The sequence below is a fragment of the Castor canadensis genome, chromosome 11, assembly GCF_047511655.1.
Source record: "Castor canadensis chromosome 11, mCasCan1.hap1v2, whole genome shotgun sequence".
Lineage (NCBI taxonomy): Eukaryota > Metazoa > Chordata > Mammalia > Rodentia > Castoridae > Castor > Castor canadensis.
In genome coordinates this window covers 24,633,093-24,653,116 of record NC_133396.1, presented here as the reverse complement: position 1 = coordinate 24,653,116, position 20,024 = coordinate 24,633,093, and the positions used below count along the sequence as shown (strand labels likewise).

General features: G+C 37.4%; 1 protein-coding gene across 3 annotated transcripts in view; it reads right to left on the bottom strand.

The window, feature by feature from the left end:
- The window catches only part of Npepps (aminopeptidase puromycin sensitive), an 84,655-nt gene that overhangs the window by 3,049 nt on the left and 61,582 nt on the right, over positions 1 to 20,024 (bottom strand). For all 3 annotated transcript variants that reach the window (XM_074045919.1, XM_074045918.1, XM_020159200.2), the window contains 9 exons: positions 16,760 to 16,823; positions 14,265 to 14,404; positions 11,865 to 11,999; positions 10,280 to 10,499; positions 8,506 to 8,648; positions 7,683 to 7,739; positions 2,596 to 2,703; positions 1,912 to 2,067; positions 1,340 to 1,387 (listed from right to left, as the gene is read on the bottom strand). In XM_074045919.1, coding sequence (XP_073902020.1) covers positions 1,340 to 1,387; positions 1,912 to 2,067; positions 2,596 to 2,703; positions 7,683 to 7,739; positions 8,506 to 8,648; positions 10,280 to 10,499; positions 11,865 to 11,999; positions 14,265 to 14,404; positions 16,760 to 16,823 — 1,071 coding nt within the window. The remainder of the gene's footprint in view (positions 1 to 1,339; positions 1,388 to 1,911; positions 2,068 to 2,595; positions 2,704 to 7,682; positions 7,740 to 8,505; positions 8,649 to 10,279; positions 10,500 to 11,864; positions 12,000 to 14,264; positions 14,405 to 16,759; positions 16,824 to 20,024) is intronic.

Below are 20,024 nucleotides of genomic sequence, written 5' to 3'. Positions count from 1 at the left end.
CCTACCTTACTAACCTGGGCATAGCCACCACCCTGGCAAAAGCCATTATGTATCTCTCCTTCACAGTATCCATTACCTTTAGTGGTTTACATAATATACAATGTAAACTAAATGATGGCAAAGACCTAAAATCTTAAAACTTACTTCTGAGAATCATTTATAAGGTGAACCAAACTATACTGTAGCTCTCAGAACTTCCAAATTCATACTTGATAATCTTTGCCTTCAAGAAGATGAAGGTAAAGTGATGTTATAAAAATACTAACAGCTATCTCAGCTACTAAGGAGGCTGAGGCAGGAGGACTGAAAATTCCAGGCCAGCCTGAGCAACTTAGTGAGACCATGTCTCAAAATAAAACTAAAAAAGGGCTGGGGATATAACTAAATGGTACAGTCTTTGCCTAGCAACACAGGACCCTGGATTTGACCCCCCAGTCTAATATTTTCCTAAGCAATAAAAATTTGTCCCCCAAATGCTGAACTTTACCAAGTTCAAGGTCCCTACTAAACTATCAACTTTTATAAGGGATAAGAGAGATCTACATTATCATTTAGTTTTACTGTGCAAACAACAAACTTATGAAGGTCATTAGAAAGGGTAAAAGAACTAAAGAACTTAGCTGGGTGCTGGGTCAAACCTGTAATCCTAGCAACTCAGGAGGCAGAGATCAGGAGGATTGTGGTTCAAAGCCAGCCCAGGCAAATAGCTCAAGAGACTATATCAAAAATAGCCATCACAAAAAGGGCTGGAGGAGTAGCTCAAGGTGAAGGCCTTGAGTTCAAACCCCAGAACCATGAAAAAAAAAAAAAAAAAATCTGGTAGAGAAGAGAGGGGGAAGGGATTGGGATGCTAACTCTCCAAGCAAGAATGAGTCCCTTAGAATAAGGTAAAAGTAGTAACAGAAGAGAAATGAAAGAGATTCAAAAAAGAACTTAACTCTTTACTCACCATGTTACTTAATCTAAATAACAATATTATCATCCCATTTTATATAGGTGAAGAAACAGGCTCATAGAGGTTGTGAAGACACAACACATATGAGGCAGAGCACAGATTTACAGGGTTCAGTTGACTCTAGGTTTCACATTTTTTCAACCGTATTTCCATAATCTCAAAAATGATCCCAACTCTAAATTCTTTAGACATTAAAGATACAATCTAGGACTGGTGGAGTGACTCAAGAGGTAGAGCACCTGCCTAGCAAACATGAGGCCCTGAGTTCAAACTCTAGTATCACCAAAAAAAAAAAAAAAATACAATCTAACCTTTCTCTATGATAAAACTAGGTTAGTATTTTTAATGTTCTAGATTGAAAAGTAAAAAGTAAACAATACTTACCTTAACTTCTCCAGCCATTTTATCAACTGCAAATCCCTCAACTGATAGCTGAAAAAACAAAGTTTTAAACAGTAAGTGAAACCAAAAGAGGCTGGGAACAAACTTCCATTTACCCTGAAAACAAATCATTCATTCTGTTCTATAGAGGGTGTGGCATGGGGGATGCAAAAGCCCTTAAACAAAGCCAATAACTTTTTTGTTGGTTTTTACTTTAGCACTTTACCAGGAAGCTACATCTCCAGCTCTTGAGGAAACTCTTAAAGAGCAAAGATCACACCTCTGAGTCTAGTAAATTATTGATATCATTCAATAATATTAGTATGTGGCAAGTTACTCAAAATAAAAATTTCACCTGGCACTGGTAGCTCACCCTTGTAATCCTAGCTACTTGGGAGGCTGAGATCAGGAGGGTCTCAGTTTGAGGCCAGCCCAGGCAAATAGTCCTCGAGGCTCCATCTCCAAAATAACCAGAGCAAAATAGACTGAGGTGTGGGTCAATGATACACCTGCTTTCCGAGAGTGAAGCCCTGAATTCAAACAAAAAAACAACAAAAACCCAACAAAACACATACCTTTATTAATCTGGATATTAAGAATCCTCCCTGATATCTATTATAAAGTTCTTCCCAGTTATCCTTGATGAATTTCCAAGCAGCCTTCCTCCCATGCTTGCTGCCTCCAGCTACTCCACCAATTACAGATACAGTGTCCTGTGGACGTACCTCTTCCTAAAAAAGAGAAAAAGAAATAAATGTCCAAAATATTCAATCTTCTGGTGCCAGAAAGCACAAGATACTGTCGAATCACTGAAGCAACCACACTGAAGACACAGATTCCTTGTTTCAGGAATAACTAGCACCAGAAGCTTCCACCAAAGAAGAAATGATTAACCTAAAGATCAGTTAAACTGAGAATGAGGCACTGAGACAGAAAGAGACAAACAGGCTGCCCAAGAGACACTTGCTTAGGATCCTACATGTTAAGGAAAGAAAGAGACATAAAGGAAGCAAAAGTATAGTTCAGTCTCCCAGTATACAAAGGCCCTTGTCCTCACAATTTCCATTCTAGAGTCTTTATTTCCTCTACCAATAATTCGGATTCTCACCAGTTGTGAGAGATAACAGAAGTCAGTAACAAAAGCTCCCACCAAGTTTTCCCAGAAAGGAAAGGTTTAGTCTAGGGTTAAGACAGATCAAGAGAACACTGAATAAAGGACACTTGCCATAGATCAATGAGCAGATTTCCTTGTAACTTACTGAAAGTGCAAAAGTGAGGACTTTTTGAATCAGTTCAGGTGAAAGAGTAGCCCCAAGGACTCTCTCAATTCGATTTTTCTCTTCTTGCATATCTGCTTGTTTGTGAAGCTATAGGGAGAAAAAGATAATATAAGGACAGAGATAGTTAGCTCTTCCCTGAAAGTTCTGCTTATGCTTATATAAAATTCTCCAATCAGGTAAAACTTCTACTCTGCATTCTCACTGGGTAAGACTAGAATTATATTAAAGAGAAAACCTGTCCAAACAGTTGGGCCCTGAAGTCATTTCTACTACAGTAAGTCACTAGATGTAAGTGCTTATACTAACCTGTCATTAGTTCTAAGCAGTTTAACACAAGATGGAGTAAATCTGTCTTGGCCAATTTTTTTTTTTTTGAGAGGTACTGGGGTTTTGAACTCAGGGCCTCATGCTCAGTAGGGCAGGCACTCTACCACTTGAGCAACTCTGCCAGCACATTTTTGTATTGAGTATTTTAAGATAGGGTCTCACAAACTATTTGACTGGGCTGGCTCAAACCTCGATCCTCCTGATCTCTGCCTCTCAAGTAGCTAGGATGACATCGTGAGTCACAGCTGTCATGGCCAAATTGTTTACAACACTGCTATCTGCCTAATGCTCTATGTTAGATGAGCTAATTATCAGTAACATCATCAATTTAATTTAAAATAGTGAAAAATAATCTAAATATCTAATAGCTAACTACTGCAACTATTTATTCATTTAAAAAGATGCATTATTGAAAGTAACAGTTGACTATTTTATGGTCAGACATGGTGGTGTATACCTGAATAGCCCATTTACTAGAGAGGTGGAGGCAGAAAAGATCTCAGTCCAAGGCCAGTCTGGACAAAATCCTGAGATACTTTCTGAAAAACAAACTAAAAAGCAAAAGGACTGGGGTGTGGCTCAGGTAGCACAGTGAATGCCTAACATGTTCAAGATCCTGGTCTAGTCCCCTGTACCACCCAAAAAAAAAAAAATCATGACAGAAGCATGTTCTAATATTGAACTAAGAAATGAGAGACAAAGCAAAATTGTACTGAATTTTAAAAAAAATTAATGTTAAGGGGAAAAAAAAACTGATTTTTTTTTTTTTTTTGTGGTACTGGGGTTTGAGTTCATGGCTCTGTGCTTGCTAGGCAGGTACTCCATCCCTTGGGCCACATCTCCAGCCCAAAAACTTGAAAGTACATCAAAATGTTAATTAATGATGGTCTCTGATAAGTGAGATTGTGTATCTCCACATTTCTTCTATTCCTTCCCTTCCTTCCCTCCTTCCTTTCTTTTCCTTTTGTAATTCTGGGAATGACCCCTGGGCCTGTACATGCTAGGCAATTGCTCTACCACTGAGTTACACTCCCAGTTGTTTTCACATTTCTCTGTTTTTGACATGGGGTCTCTTTACGTAGCATAGGCTGGCCTTGTACTCAAGATCCTCCTGCCTCAAGCTCCTGAGCACTAGGATTACAGGTGTGAACTACCATGCTCATTCTATTCACATTTCTTAACTGTAAAAGCAGCACAAACTGAATGCAGAATATAAGTTAGAGAGGCATAAAGAAAAAGCAAAATTACTATATACATTACCAAATCATATTATATATGCTAACTTGTGACTTTTTAAATTACAGATAAATTTTATTTTCTTCTTCATATTTTTTCTAGTTTCTAAACCTTCCTTAGTGAATATGTAAAAATTACTGTCATAATCAGGCACAAAATATATTTAAAAAACTAAAATTGCAAATATATGAGATCTTTTTAAAGACAACTTATTTTACAGACCTTTTTCTGTTTTGTGCTGGGGTTAGAACCCAGGGCCTCTTGTATGCTGCCAGGCATGTGCTCTACCAATGAGCTGTATCTCCACCCCATACAGTGTTTCTTCATTTTTACCCCTCCCTCTTTTTTTTTTTCTTGGTGGAACTGGGGTTTGAACTAAGGGCTTAGGCACTCTATTTTTTTTTTTTTATTCATATGTGCATACAGGCTTGGGTCATTTCTCCCCCATGCCCCCACCCCCTCCCTTACCACCTACTCCATCCCCTCCCTCTCCCCCTACCCCCCCTCAATACCCAGCAGAAACTATTTTGCCCTTATTTCTAATTTTGTTGTAGAGAGAGTATAAGCAATAATAGGAAGGAACAAGGGTTTTTGTTGGTTGAGATAAGGATAGCTATACAGGGAGTTGACTCACATTAATTTCCTGTGTGTGTGTGTTACCTTCTAGGTTAATTCTTTTTGATCTCACCTTTTCTCTAGTTCCTGGTCCCCTTTTCCTATTGGCCTCAGTTGCTTTTAAGGTATCTGCTTTGGTTTCTCTGTGTTAAGGGCAACAAATGCTAACTAATTTTTTAGGTGTCTTACTTATCCTCACCCCTCCCTTGTGTGCTAAAGCTTTTATCATGTGCTCAAAGTCCAATCCCCTTGTTGTGTTTGTTAGGCACTCTATTGCTTGAGCCATGCTTCTAGTCCATTTTGCTCTGGTTATTTTGGACATGTGGGCCTAACAAACTTTTCCGGAAACTATTTTCTGGGGTTGGCTTTGAATCTCAGCCTCCCAAGTAGGTAGGATAATAGGCCTGAGCCTCCAGTGCTAAATTTTTTTTTTTCTATTTTTAGTGCTGGGGATTGAACCCAGAACCTTGCTCTACCACTAACTTTTACTACTAGCTCGTTTGAACTCTTTTGAGCGGCTGTCAGATTTGGACTATAGTACCCATTTTTGCCTCTAACTAGCTTTGTGATTTTGACTAAGTCCTTACCCTCTCTTGGTCTTAGTTTCCCCATCTGTAAAAGGAAGGAGGCAGGGTGTGTATGGGGAAGTGGACAGATAAGTTCTACAGTCCTTTTCAGCCCCAGTATTCAAAGACTGAACTCTACCTTTCAGAAAATAATTTTCACCCAAGACAGTAAGTCCACTAGATGGCACTTTAACACCACATTTCAAATATAATGAATTATTTTTAAAAATTCTGCCTCATTATTCCTAAATTACCAACAAAAAAAAAAAAACAATCCTTAATTTTCACCACATGGTTTCTTAGCATTCTGACTCACCTTCATAAAGACTCTTTCCATAATAAGGATTTTTGTTTTTTTGAGGTACTGGGGCTTGAACTCAGGACCTTCACCTTGAGCCACTCCAGCTGCCCTATTTTTGTGAAGGATTTTTCAAGATGGGGCCTCAAGAACTATTTGCCTGGGCTGGCTGTGAACTGCAATCCTCCTGGTCTCTGTCTCCTGAGTAGCTAAGATTTTAGGTGTGAGCCACACTGGCGCCTGGCTGAAGCTGATTTTTGTGAACTACCTTTTGTTAAATAAATACAAACTCCTATTAAATATACAGATCTTTGTAAATTTTTTGGGGGGGGGGGGGTTGGATCTGGCAGGTGTTCTACCATGTGAGCCACCCCACCAACTTAAATTCTTAAAATTGTGCCATGGCATGAAAATGTCGAGGTATCTACCATAAAAATTTCAAACCTTTATTTTTTTCTCATGCTTATGGAATACACTAAAAAGTATTCCATTTCATTTACATGATACATGATCTATAGTGTACGTATTCACAGAATATTAAGACTAAGAAGAGGCTAACAGAGCTAGCAGAGTGGCTCAAGTGTTAAGACTGCCTGCCTAGCAAGCATGAGGCCGAGTTTAAACCTCAGTGCCACAAAAAAAAAAAACTAAGAAGGGACCTAATGTTCAGTTGAAAGGTTAACCCAAAACGTAACTTTTATAGTATCATAAAGGAAACTCGTCTATTAACATAGGTTACAGAAGCTCCTCTGTAGCATGATAACATTATCAATTTTTTTTTTTTCATTGTAAATTTCATGTTTTACTCTTTTGGGGGGAGGTGGTGGGACTGGGGTTTGAACTCAGGGTTTTGCACTTGCAAGGCAGGCACTCTACCACTAAGAGTCACACCTCCAGCCCTGTTTGTTCTGGTTATTTGGAGATAGGGTCTCACTTGTTGCTCAAGCCAACCCAGACCTCCATCCTCCTATTTTAGGCTTCCCGTTATTGATGGGATTACAGGGCATGTACCACCATACCCAGCTTTTTTCTATGGAGATGCAGTCTCCCAAGCTTTTTTCCTATGATGGCCTGGAACCTCGATCCTCCAGACTTCAGCCTCCCACACAGTTTGCCATGATAGGTGAGTGCCACTACTGCTGGCACCCGGCTCTAAATGTGGATCTTTTAATGAATGGGTTTAATAGGCCTGATGCATGATTTGGGTATTTAAGCACATTTTTCACATTTATTTGATAATGCTAGTAGATTTGGCTCCCCTTCACCTTTAATACAACCAGTATAGTCACTTCCTTTTAGACTGGTAATGAATGGGCAGAGACAATAGACAGCACTTTTTCCACAGTATCATTGTTTATTAAAACCTTCAAACAGGTTGCTACCATTATAAGTACATGGAGAACTGGGCACCAGTGGCTCAGGCCTATAATTCTAGGTTCTTGGAAGGCTGAGAGCAGAAGGGTTTTGACACAAGGCCAGACCAGGCAAATAGTTCATGAGACCCCATCTCCAAATAACCAGAGCAAAATGGATTGGAGGTGTGGCTCAAGTAGTAGAATGCCTGCTTTGCAAGTGTGAAACCCTGAGTTCAAATCCCAGTCCCACCAAAAAAAAACCCAAAAAGGACAAGGAAAAGTCTTATCTGTATCTTTTCTAAGCCAGAGTTAATTAACTAAATGCCAATTATCTTGAGAAAACCAGAGAGGCTATGAAGATAGGTGAATTAATTTCTTGTTCACAAATAAAGAGCCCTCAGGACACCTGACAGACTCTCTCTCTCCATTCCCTCCATACTGGTACACAGTTTGTTTCTTTTCTTTTCTTTGGAGGGGGGGATAGGCAAACACTCTACCACAGAGTTACATCCCTATCCCTTCCTGTAATTTTTTCATATTTGTATGTCTACAATATGTATGGATTTCTTTTGTGCCAGGACTTTTTTTTTTTTTTAAACCATTTAAAGTAGTACTTTGTGTCCATCAAAATCAAAAATCAGGAAATGGGATTTTTAAAAATTTACTCACCTTTAGCATAATTTCTAAGGTTGTGCCATCACCATGCTTCAAAACAGTTAGATAAACCTATTAAGAAACATAGGAACAAAACAGGAAGTCATTTTTTATTTATTTACTTTTTGGTGGTACTGGAGTTTGAATCAAGGGACTCAACCTTGCTAGGCAGGTACCACTTGAACCATGCCCCCAGCCCTTTTAACACTTTAGTTATTTTTTTGGATAGGGTCTGACATTTTTCTCCAGGCCTGCCTTGGACCACAATCTTGCTACCTATGCCTCCCAGTAGCTAGGATTACAGACAGGTATGTGCCACCATGCCCAGCTTGTTGGATGAGATGGAAGTCCCACTAACTTTTTGCCTGGCCTGGCCTCAAACTGTGACCCTCCCAATCTCCACCTTCCAAGTAACTGGGATTACAGGCATGCGTCACCACACCCAGCGAAAGTCATTTGAGCTTGTTTATCTAGTTTTAAATATTTTAATGTTATGAGAAGACATAAAACAAGTCAAAAAATTGCAAACAGTCATGTGTCAATGTACAAATTATGGTAAGGAAAGCCTGATGAACAACCAGACATAAATGGTATGTCATGACAGCAGAGGAAACCAGCTCTCTCAGGGATATGAGCATGGCAAATCACCAAAGTGCTGACTGAGAAACTGAAAAAATGAGAAGCTGGCTACAAACCACCTAAATAGCATATGTTAATATAAAGTCAGACATGGTTTGTGGGTCAGTTCTTAGGTTAGTTTTGGCTATTGTCAAAGAAGTTCCATGCTTCACAGAACCATGCAGTCACCAAGTCAAGGGAATTTATTAAGAAAACTTACAGGACTCCTCAGATCAGCAGAGAGAATCTGTTTTCCTTCCACATGATCCTTAAACCGACGACGGGCTTCTTCTAATGTTGCCTTATGTCCTGCTTTTCCTAGTTTGCCCAGAACCAAGCCCCTCAGGAGTGCATCTAGGTGACCTGGTTGAGAAGTAAGAACATAGGACTATTTAAAAAGCCTGTTTTACAAATTTTCTACCTGAATATTTTTAAATTGTGTTATATCAAGTCTATGGTCTTTTTTTTTTTTTTTTTTTTTGGCAGTACTGGGATTTGAATTTAGGGCCTTGTGCTTACTAGGCAGGCACTCTACCACTTGAGCTATTCCACCAGCTCAAGTCTATGGTCTTGAACAAGCAATTATCCTAATACTTGAGAGAACACTTGATTTAAATTTATCAAATCATAAGAGAAAAGGAAGTGCAAAAAAGATTAGACAAGCAAATAAATCTGGTGACTTCATCTATACCTACAAATGCCAACTATTAGAATTTACTAAGTGTTCACTAAGTCTGGTTAATTATACTACTAAGGATTATGGGTGAAAAGCACTGACCCAAGTTCAAGAAAAAGACATATATGGAACTAGTATGCTCTGTGTATGGTAAACACAGATTGAAATCCTGGATTTTTAAAATCAAAGTCTGATGGATTATTTCTTCAAACATAGGCAAATGGCAAATAAGTATATAAAAACACATTCAAAACACTGTCCATTAAGGAGATGAAAATAAAAATCACAATGTGATACCACTTTCCACTTAGAATGATGCCTGCAATTAAAAAGACAGACAATAAATAATGAAGGCTGGCAAGGATGTAAAGAAACTGGAACCCTTTAAATACTGCTGGTGGGAATGTTAAATGGTATGGCCACCTAAAGAATCTGGCAGTTGCTCCAATGGTTAAACATAAGTTATCATATGACCTAACACTAGAAATGAAAGCATATGCCTATACAAAACAGAAATCTTGTACATAAATGTTCATAGCAGAACCAATCCAAATGACCACCAACTGATAAACAAAATGTGTATATCCACATAATGAATATTATTCTATCATAAAAAGGAACGAAATACTGACATGGCACAAAACATGGATGAATTTTGAAAATATTATGCTAAACAGGCACAACAGGCCACATACTATATGATCCTATATAAAATGTTCAGAATAGAGATGGGTGCCTGTGGCTCACACTTGTAATCCTAGCTACTCAGGAGGCTAAGATCCAGAGGACTGCAGCTCGAGGCAAGCCCCAGCAAAAAGTTTGCAAGACCCAGCAAAAAGTTTGCAAGACCCCATCTGAACCAATAGCTGGGTGCAATGGCGCATGCCTGTCATCCCAAGTTATACAGGAGGCTGAGATCGGGAAAATCATGGTTTAGACTGGCCTAGGCAAAATATAAACCCCTGTCAAAATAACCACAGCCAAAAGGACTGGACGTATGGCTCAAGTGCCTGCCTCTCAAGTGCAAAGCCCTGAGTTCAAACCCCAGTACCACCAAAAAAATCCCAAAATACTTACTTCCATCATTGTGCACAAATCATATATAGCAATGAACATACATAAACATTATGTTTCTACGCTGGTGACCTATGTAATTTTACCAGCAGGTTTAGAAGACTTACAGCTTATTTTCTGACTGGCTGAATACGTAGTAACATCCAATAGATAAAAAGATAATGCCAATTGAATTTTTAAGCACAAGTGAATAAAAAAGTACCAATGTCTGACTGATTATTTCCCCATTCAGTATATTCATTACCTTCTCCAGGTTTTGGGTCCCAGCCCAGTCTCTCCCCTATAGGTGAAAAGACATCTTTCACAAACTCCTGGATTTCCTCATAGAAGTCTGTGTGGGACAAGAGAGTTGAGAGAATCCCCAGGTTACAGCTCAGGTCGCTCCATACAGTATAATTGGGCTCATTCACAAAAGCCTCCATGACTTTTAGAACCTCTACAGTGCTAATGATTCCAGCTCGAGCCTGGGATAGGAAAAAACATAAATTAACCTAGTATTCAAACAAAAGAAGACAAGACAATACAAATTAAGTAAGCATTTTCAGCATTATCTACTGTTAATTTTTTTTGGTTTAGGAAATGAGACTGTATAAGCACAGAAGAACACTATTAGGATAAAAATTCTATTATAACAACATCTCTTATTTATTTCTTTGCTATTTATAAAAAAATAAACGCTTAAAAAGTTATACTGAACTCTCCTAATTTAGGAATGACATAATAAACCAGTTGACTTCCTATTTCCACTTAGTTTCTGAGGCCTTGGCTTTGGTTTTGTTTTGAAATTTTCATACTTTCAGAAAAGCTACAAAAACAGTTGGGGCTTTGGTTCTTGACAGAAGCTCTTTCAAAGCTGGACCTCTGCAAACTGTGTCAACTTAGGTCTCTCCTTTACTCATTTCTAAAAGAGTACAAACTGAAGGCACTACAAATTCAGAGTCTGTTCAGCACTAATTAATAGAGTTAGAAAAAGAATTTCTGTTATAGCAACCATCTGCACAAATAGCCCACTTTCCTGGGACAGGTCACTCTCAGCAATGAGATCAGCAGATGTGAAGTTTTGTGCATCAAGGCTAATCTGTATGTATAGAAAGGAGGAATCCAAAACCAGTGACAGCAGAGGGCAGGGAAATATTCAAATCCAATTTAAAGGAACACTAGAAGGAATATGAAATTTTATGATAGTCAAAGACATCCAGAAATTATCATTGTGGAGTCACAAAGATAGTGATACTAATTGCTGTTTCAAATCCTTTCTGGAACAAAGCCAAATGTAAACATAATTTTGAAGCTAATGTGCTACAATTTGAGTAATAACAGAATAGCTAAAAATTCTAGCTTTCCCAGCAAAGTACAATTACTACTTTACAAACACATAGTCACTCTGAATTATTAAAAAAGAAAAAAAAAAAGTCAGGGTTGGAGGTGTGGTTTAAGTGGTAGAGTAAGAACAAAAAGTCCTGAGTTCAAAGTCCTAGTACCACTACAAAAAAAAAAAGAAAAAGAAAAAAATCTATAGGGATATTTCTTCAAGACTTATATTCATTTCTATTGAAAAGAAAGGAATTTTTGCTTTAAGCAGATGGTTTAACTAAAGATAGTTTTAAAAAAAAAAGTGGCTTAGAAGGAGTAAAATGGAATTTGCTTCTGGTAAATTATATATATAGGTCCAATCTTGCTATGTTAATTAATAATTAGTCATTTGTTTTAGTCCTGAAGGTGTAACCTTTAGGAAAAATCATATTCTTCTAAGTATGCTTCATATATTCCAGGAAAAATATCCTTAAATCAACAAAATCTCTCATATGATTGCAGTGGTAGATGCTCACCAAGGAAAAGAGGTCATTCTGTAATCCAAGTCGATCCACAGGGGGCAGAGAAAGATCACGGATGCCAGGTAATAAACTTTCCAGCATGGCAGAGCTGTACTGGGTCCGATAAAACCCAACTGTTCCCAGATTTAACTAAAAAAATACAGTAAGTATTATTAACCACTTCTATTCCCCTGGCAGTGCCAGGAATCAACCCCAGAAGCATGTTCAAGCAGTCTACCACTGAGCAAAATCCCTAACCCCACTCCCATTTATTTGTTAAGTGAATCTTTAGGATCTGGTAAAATGAATTCTAATTTTATATATATATATCTGGATGAGAAACAAGAGACCACATATGCTAACTAACAGACAGGATTCAAAATATACAATACAAAAAGATAGAAATCAGTTATTCATACTAAATATAGAAACAGAAGAAATCAGAAATTTCAATAGTGCTAGGGAGTGTCAAAATGAAGGACAGTAGTAAGAACGTGGGAGGGAGGAAATAATATGTGGATAGTTTTGGATTTATAGAAAATTATTTACTACACATAAAAGCACTTGAACAGTAGACTTTCTAAATAAAAAGACTATGAAGGGGGTGAATTTAACTAGGATATATTGTAAGCATTTTTGTAAATACCACAATGTGCCCCCGATTTATTACTTTTTTTATTTTTTTGGTGGGAACTGGGTCTAAATTCAGGGCTTTGCACTTGCAAACGAAGGTGCTCTACTTGCTTGAGTCACACCTCCAGTCCAAAACACCCATCTACTAAAGTAAGAGATGCAATAAGTGTAATTTGATAAGATTTTCAGAGTAAAATAAATTGACTGAAATTATTCTAAGTTATTTATGAATAGTCAAAATGTATCTTTAAAAATATTTATATACAACTGGGTAAGATGTTGCACACTTGTAATCCCAGTACCAGGAGACTTAAGTCAAAAGAGTCATGAGTTCACAGCCAGCCTGAGCTATACAGTGATACCCCATTTAAAAAAAAAAGAAGGGAGGAGGAACAGAGCTGGGGGCATGGCTCAAGTAGTAGAGTACTGCCTAGTAAATGTGAGGCCCTAAGTCAAACCTCAGTATCACCCCCCAAAAGCACAACAGAAATTATTTCCTAGCAAGTGCAAGGCCCTGAATTCAAGCTCTAAAACTGAAAAAAAAAAGAAAAGAAAAAACTCTATAAAATATAAATGTTTTACTTTATTTTATTGATGCCCTTTACTATAGGAATTATATCTTTACCTAGTTACAACCATAGAATACATAACTTTTCTGATTTATAAGAAAAATTGTCATTTTGTTAAATTACCTTCCAGATCATAATTTCACTTGCTAATACAATATTTCACTGAATGTGTGTGTGTATAGTGTCGTCACACCCCACTAGGAATTGGGGTTTGAACTGAGGGCCTCACGCTTGCTAGGCAGGCAATCTATCACCTGAGCCACTCCACTAGCCCTTTATGGTATTGGGTATTTTCAAGATAGGGTTTTGCAAACTATTTGCTCAGGCTGGCTTTGAACCTTGATTCTCTTGATCTCTACCTCCCAAGTAGCAACGATTACAGGTGTGAGCCACCAGCACCTAGCATGTAGTTAGTGTTGTCATTATGAAAGTAGAGAGTACAGAAAAATTAAAGGAAAAAAAAAATCCACTGGTATTTTTGTGAAATGGTTTGAAAACACTAGCTAAAGGAATTTCACATTTCAGACACAAACTGACTATTATATACATCTGCTCTTACTTGATTACAGTTGTACACATATGATGAAAACACATCATTGAGGTTAACATATCATTATAAGAGGGTAGTTTGAAACTGCAAGACTACAAATGTTTTTGTGAATTTTGACTTTATACATAGTCTATTTTTCTCTTTTTAAACAGGGTCTCACTATATAGTCCAAGCTGGTCTCAAACTCAAGATCCTCCTGCCTCAGCTTCCTGAGTACTAGGATTATAGTGTGTGCCACCATACCCTCCAGTCTACTGTTTTCTTTTTCACTTCTGTACTAGGGTTTGAACTTAGTCTCACGCTTGCTAGGCATAGGCAGGCCCTCTACCACTTGAATCACCATTTTTTGCATTGGGTATTTTTGAGAAAGGGTTTCATGAATTATTTGCCTGGGCTGAATTATAGGCGTGAGCAGCCAGCACCTGGCTAGTCTTAACCCTTTTTATCTGCTTATTTACTACTTCCTTACCTAAAATAGGTGCAAATGTCTGAACAATACTATATGAAAATTGGTCCTAAATTTCACAAAGGTTTAAAAAATGTTTTTTCTTTCAAAGTCCTAATCTAACCTGAAGCAGTAAAATTTAGAGACAGTCATAAAATGCGTAAGTGACGGAAATCAATCGTTTCAGATATGAATGACTTTGTCATTTCTGAACTCACCTTCACCCACTGGTCTGGGTTGACATTTTTCAAAACCACATTCATCTCTGATTTATCCATTAGAATCTTTAATTTGGCTTGGTTGGGGTCTTCGCTAGTAGAGATTGTGATAGGAACCATCCACTGGGGACAGTCTTCTCCTAAGCAAGAGAAGAACAAACAGAAAACTTGAAAAATGAATTTTACTCCAAGAAACAGATGGTAAGGTGGAGAAAGAGGATGGGTGTTGTTCTAATCAGGGGCATGAGTTTAAGTATTCTTAATCCCCATTAATCTCATTAATCCTGTACGAACTATTTCAGAAAACTGAATAATACTAGGATAAAGAAAGAGATAATTTAATAACAAAAATCACAATAGTCCAAAGAAAGAGAACAAGTAACTCATTTACAGACTCACAAATGCAATGATACAAACTTTTTTTTTGAATGGTACTAGGGTTTAAACTCAGGGCCTGACCACTTGAGCCATATCCCCAGCCTGAAATGATTTAAACTTAATTGTTGTTTTCTGTTTATAGAGCAATAGAGACAGCAATGACTTTATAGTTAAAATAAATTTTGAGTAGGTAAAAGCTCTCACACAGAATTTATAAACAAATTCTAAGCTACATTCCTTAAGGAGAATACACACTGCTGAAACACTGAAGGATTTTTACTCGTGTGATAGAACACATATCTTGGGAGCTGAGCTGCTGCATTCCATTACTGCACAGTCATATCTAAAAGCCAAAGCATTTGTAAGGCAGACACACTGTCTTAGATCTATCAGACAGAAAAAAAAAGACTTTGTATTAAGATGCCAAACCAAAGTACTAATGCCAGTATATTAATAGAGCTATTTAAATAAGTTACATAGCTAGCATATCTAAATAAAGTTACATAGCCTGATTATCAGGCTGAACAACAAATCAACCCCTCCTTCCACTAAGATATTTCTGGTTTTAATATTACCTGTGTTGTTCACAGAGCATTATTGTGACCCAACTCTGGCAATTTAATACTACAAGATCGTATGTATAAAGCAGAAAACAGTAACTGTGACACTCCAGGATTTACTTGGATAATAAGTCCATTATATCTGACTTGTAAGATATATTTATTAAGACAGTCTTCTCCCCTCTACTTCCTGGTACTGTTAAAAGAATAATTTTAATGTTAAGGAGGGTTAAGGGCAGAAGGTCATGTTTTATAAGATCTTAAGGTTTAACATGACAAGGCACTGTGTTATACATATTTTCCCCTATTAAGAACTAATTTTTTAAAGGAAATGAGAAAAGTACAAAGAAACACTTTACTTCTTGATTTTTTTGTGGGGGGGTGGCGGTTTTAAGGTTGAACTCAGGGCTTCATGCTCTACTGCTTGAGCCATGACCCCAGCCCTTGCTTTTCTCTGGCTATTTTGGAGATAAGGTCTTGCTTTTTCCCAGGCCAGATTAGACCTTGATCCTTCTATTTTAGGTTTCCTACTGTGGTTGGGATGACAAGCACACACCACCACACCCAGTTTGATTTCTTAAACTTTAATTTTCTGGGTCAAATTACATAGGTAAAGGAGTATAATGACATGAAGACATATTTTAAAATATTTGTGAACATATATGAATATCAGGAGGTGAAGGCAGGAGGATCAAGAGTTTAAGGCCAGCTTGGGCTACCATAGTGAGTTCCTGGCTGGCTGAGCTACATAATGAGACTATCTCCAAGTATTTAAGAGCAAAAACTCATGCAGTTTGAATTTCTACTCTTTTAACTTTACTAGATAGGTGACCCAAAGCAATTTAACTGAACTAACTATACCTCAGCTCTCTTACCAGTAGAAGGGAAAAAATACTACCTCCCTTATGAGGATGCCAAGAGTATATTTGTAGTGCCTACCACAACTGGTAAATAATAAATTGGGCTTTATTTATTTACTTATGCCCAAAAATTAAAAAAAAAAAAAAAGTCAGTCACAGAAACACACAGTAAGTTCTCTTAGGGATTAAGACTAGTTGGGCTAGTAGAGGGCTCAAGTGGTAGAACACCTGCCCAGCAAGCATGAAGTCCTGAGTTCAAAACCTCCAGTACCACCAAAAAAGAAAAAGACTAGGGACATCACTTCTCAAGTTTTTCCAATCCTTCTTCACTACTATAGCCTCCAATAACAGAAACATGAAATTCTAAAAATCTAAGAAAGTGACATTATACTACAAATATTTTGTTAATCTCTTTCTTTTTCTTTGAGACAAGGTTTTGCTATGTAGCTCACGCTGGCCTGGATGGAACTTGAGATCCTCTTGCCTCAGCCTTCAGACTGTTGAGATTATAGGTACCACTATGTTCAGTTTAAATTTTTTTGATTTCTTAAACTTCATTTTTATTCTCTTACCATCTGTATGTTTTTATTTAATTCTATTAAGCTATAAACACAGGTATTATTTCCTATTAGTTGGAACATTACTGTTATGGCACCAAAATTTATCCATCAGCTCCTACTCACAGCCATTTGCTTACCAACAAATGGTCCACTGGCACAGAACTTCTTCTGGGATAACCTCAGTAATCTGTCATCCTCTACCTAAAGAAGTAAAACAAAGGCTATAATAAGATCAATACTGTTTTTTTTTTTTTTTGTAGCAGACATTTCTGTGACAAACTAGATGGTGGAACCAATACAACCAAACGTCTCATGAGTACACAAAATACAATTGTGACAAAGATGATGATATTACAAAATGGGAGAAAAGTGACTAGTTTTTATTTAAGCCTCAAAAGAAAAAGATTCAGAAAAAAAGGCCAAATTCTGTGCAAGATGACCCCTTGGAAGGGATGCATACTCAGATGAGAAAAACAAAGTATTTATTATCAAAGATATACACAACAATAAAGCAAGTTATATTAATCTTTATAAAGGCTACGTGTTTAGTTTTTTCCAGAAAATAGAACATTAGATTAGGATGAACTCTAGAATGCTTGATAAACATGAGGGAAGAACATATCTTGTTTCAAAGGGTAAGTTTTGCAGTGAAACATAAAAAGTGTTGGGGAAAGACTGCAAATAACTAAAAACCAGAAGTAACAATTCATATGTTTAAAAATACTTAAACAAGTATGCAGCCATTTGCTTCATTAATCAGCAATTACTATGCTCTAGAAGATTTCAAGATTTCAAATAAAGATATAAGGTCAGTTAAATCAAATGTAAAGTTGGGCCAATGACCTTCATGGATGAACTGACTACAAAAACAGAGTTGAAAAAGTGTGAATTGGGAAACAATGCTACTTTGAGGCCATAAAGAAAATATTTAGTAAAAACTATTAAGCCAGGCATGGTGACACTTCAGTAATCCAAGTATTCTGCAGGCTGAGGCAGGAAAATCTCAAGTTCAAGGCCTGCTTGGGCCACAGAGCAAAAATCTTGTCTCAAAAACAAAAACAAAAGCAAGAAACTGTTAATGAACTTCAACAATGCATCACTGAATACTTATATATCAAAGCAGAGTATTTAAAATTAGGGAACGTAAAGTGATAAATAGATCACAACCAAGATATAGGCAGCTGGGAGTAGTAGAGCACCCCTGTAATCTCAGCACTCAGGAGGTAGAGACAGGAGGATTGAGAGTTTGAGACCATCTTGGGCTACCTAATGAGTTCAAGGCTAGGCTGAAGTACATCGTGAGATCCTCTCTCAAAGAGGATATAGCTCAATGGTAGAGTACTTGCCTAGCACGTGCAAGGTCCTTGGTTCAATCTGTAGCACTGAAAAAAACATATATACATACATACATATATATATATGTATGTATGTATAGTATGTATGTATATATATATTATATGTACATACATACATATATATATGTATATATATTATAGGTTATAAAACTCTCATATTCTAGTGAGTCACAGACAGCCTTGTAATGTAAAATAGAAGTTGAGTTTGGCTGTGCATATAGACAAAACCAATCAAAGAAGCAGGACCTACAAAGTAGCTGGATAGAAAAGTAAACTGTTTCAATAACACAGGGCATTACTGTTCTCTATTCTGATGAACTATTATTCTCTTATAAGTGTCCTTTGTGGGAGCTGGTGGAGTGGCTCAAGTGGTAGAATGCCTGCCTAGCCAGAGTAAGGCTCTGAGTTCAAACCCCAGTAATGCAAAAAAAAAAAAAAGGTAAGGGTGGTTTGCTTGAAGAAAAAAGTAAGGCCAAGCAACCTGTATGTAATCATTAAATAGCTTAATTGTTTTGAAATCCCCAGAGATGAAAGGAACAATCATCTTTGTATGCTAAAAATTCTTCTTTTTTTGTGGGACCGGGATTAAACCCAGGGCCTTATGCATGCTAGGAAACTCTTCTACCTCTTGAATCATGCCTTAAGCCCTAAACTTTTATTTCTTTGTTTGGTTTTCTTGGTGGTTTGAACTCAGAGCTTCATGCTTGCTAGGCAGGAGATCTACCACTTGAGCCACACTCCCAGCCCTTTTATTTGTATCAGTTATCTTTCAGGTAGGGTCTAGTGTTTATGCCCAGGGCAGGCCTTAGACTTCAATCCTCCTATCAATGGCCTCCTGAGTAGCTGGGCTCACAGGTACATGCTACCACACCTAGCTTACTAATTGAGATAGGGTCCCTAAAACTTTTGCCTGGGCTAGCCATAAGCATTAATCTTCCAGATCTCTGCCTTAAAAATAGTTGAGATTACAAGCGTAATCTCAACAACCATGCCATTCTTTGTTTTTAATGAAGAGTCTTGGTAACTTTGCCCTAGTTGGCCTTGAACTTGAGGTCCTCCTACCCCTGCCTCAGTGCTGGTATCACCATGGCTGTCTTATAAATGCTAATATTCTTAAACAAGTCAAGTAAAGAGAAAACTACTTGTTAGTCTGTATGGAATGTCAATTTCAAGTATGATCAATCATTTTCAACAACATACTCATTCAAAGTGGAGAAAAACGACTAAAAGAAATAGCAGTCAGGATGGTAGGTCACTAAACTTACAGGTATTCTTTTGGATCAAACACAATCAACTGTATTCCAAAACCACCTTTCCAAATTCTTACAGCTAATCTGAGGTTCTCCAATGTGCATACTTTATAAAATTCACTCATACTTAAAGCCAGGTATGAGGGCACATACCTATAATCCCACCTACTCAGGAGCATCTCAAGTTTGAGGCTAGTCCAGACAAAGTTAGCAAGACCCTATCTCAAAAATAAAATAAAAACAAAAGTGGTGGGGACATAGCTCAAAGTGGTAGAGTGCTTGCCTAGTGAGTGTGAAGCCCTGGGTTCAGTACCAAATAGAATTTAAAAATAACTGTTTAAAATAGGGGAACTGTTGTGGAAGGGAGACCAGCAAGAGGAGGGGAAGTTCCAGGAGAGGGTGATATTGGGCTGAATATGATCAGAGTATATATTTTATAGGCATGAGTGAAAATAGAATAATTAAACCCTGAAAATTTATTTTAAGGGCTGGGGAGCATGGCTTAAGTGGTAGAGTGCCTGCTTAGCAAGTGTAAGGCCCAGAGTTCAAACCCCAGTACAGACCAAGAAAAAAAAAAGTAATAATGACCTTATATTAACAGACTGGTTGGTGGAGGGGGGCAGGTGGCCCAAATAATGTATACACATGTAAGTAAATTTTTTAAAAAATAATTTAAAAAGGAGACAAGGAGAGGGGAGTAATAAAGAGTAATTAAAAAATCAAATAAATAAAATTAAGCTAGACCTTTGGAAGGGTAACTTGCAAGCTTCTATATTAAAATGTTCCATGTAAATTTG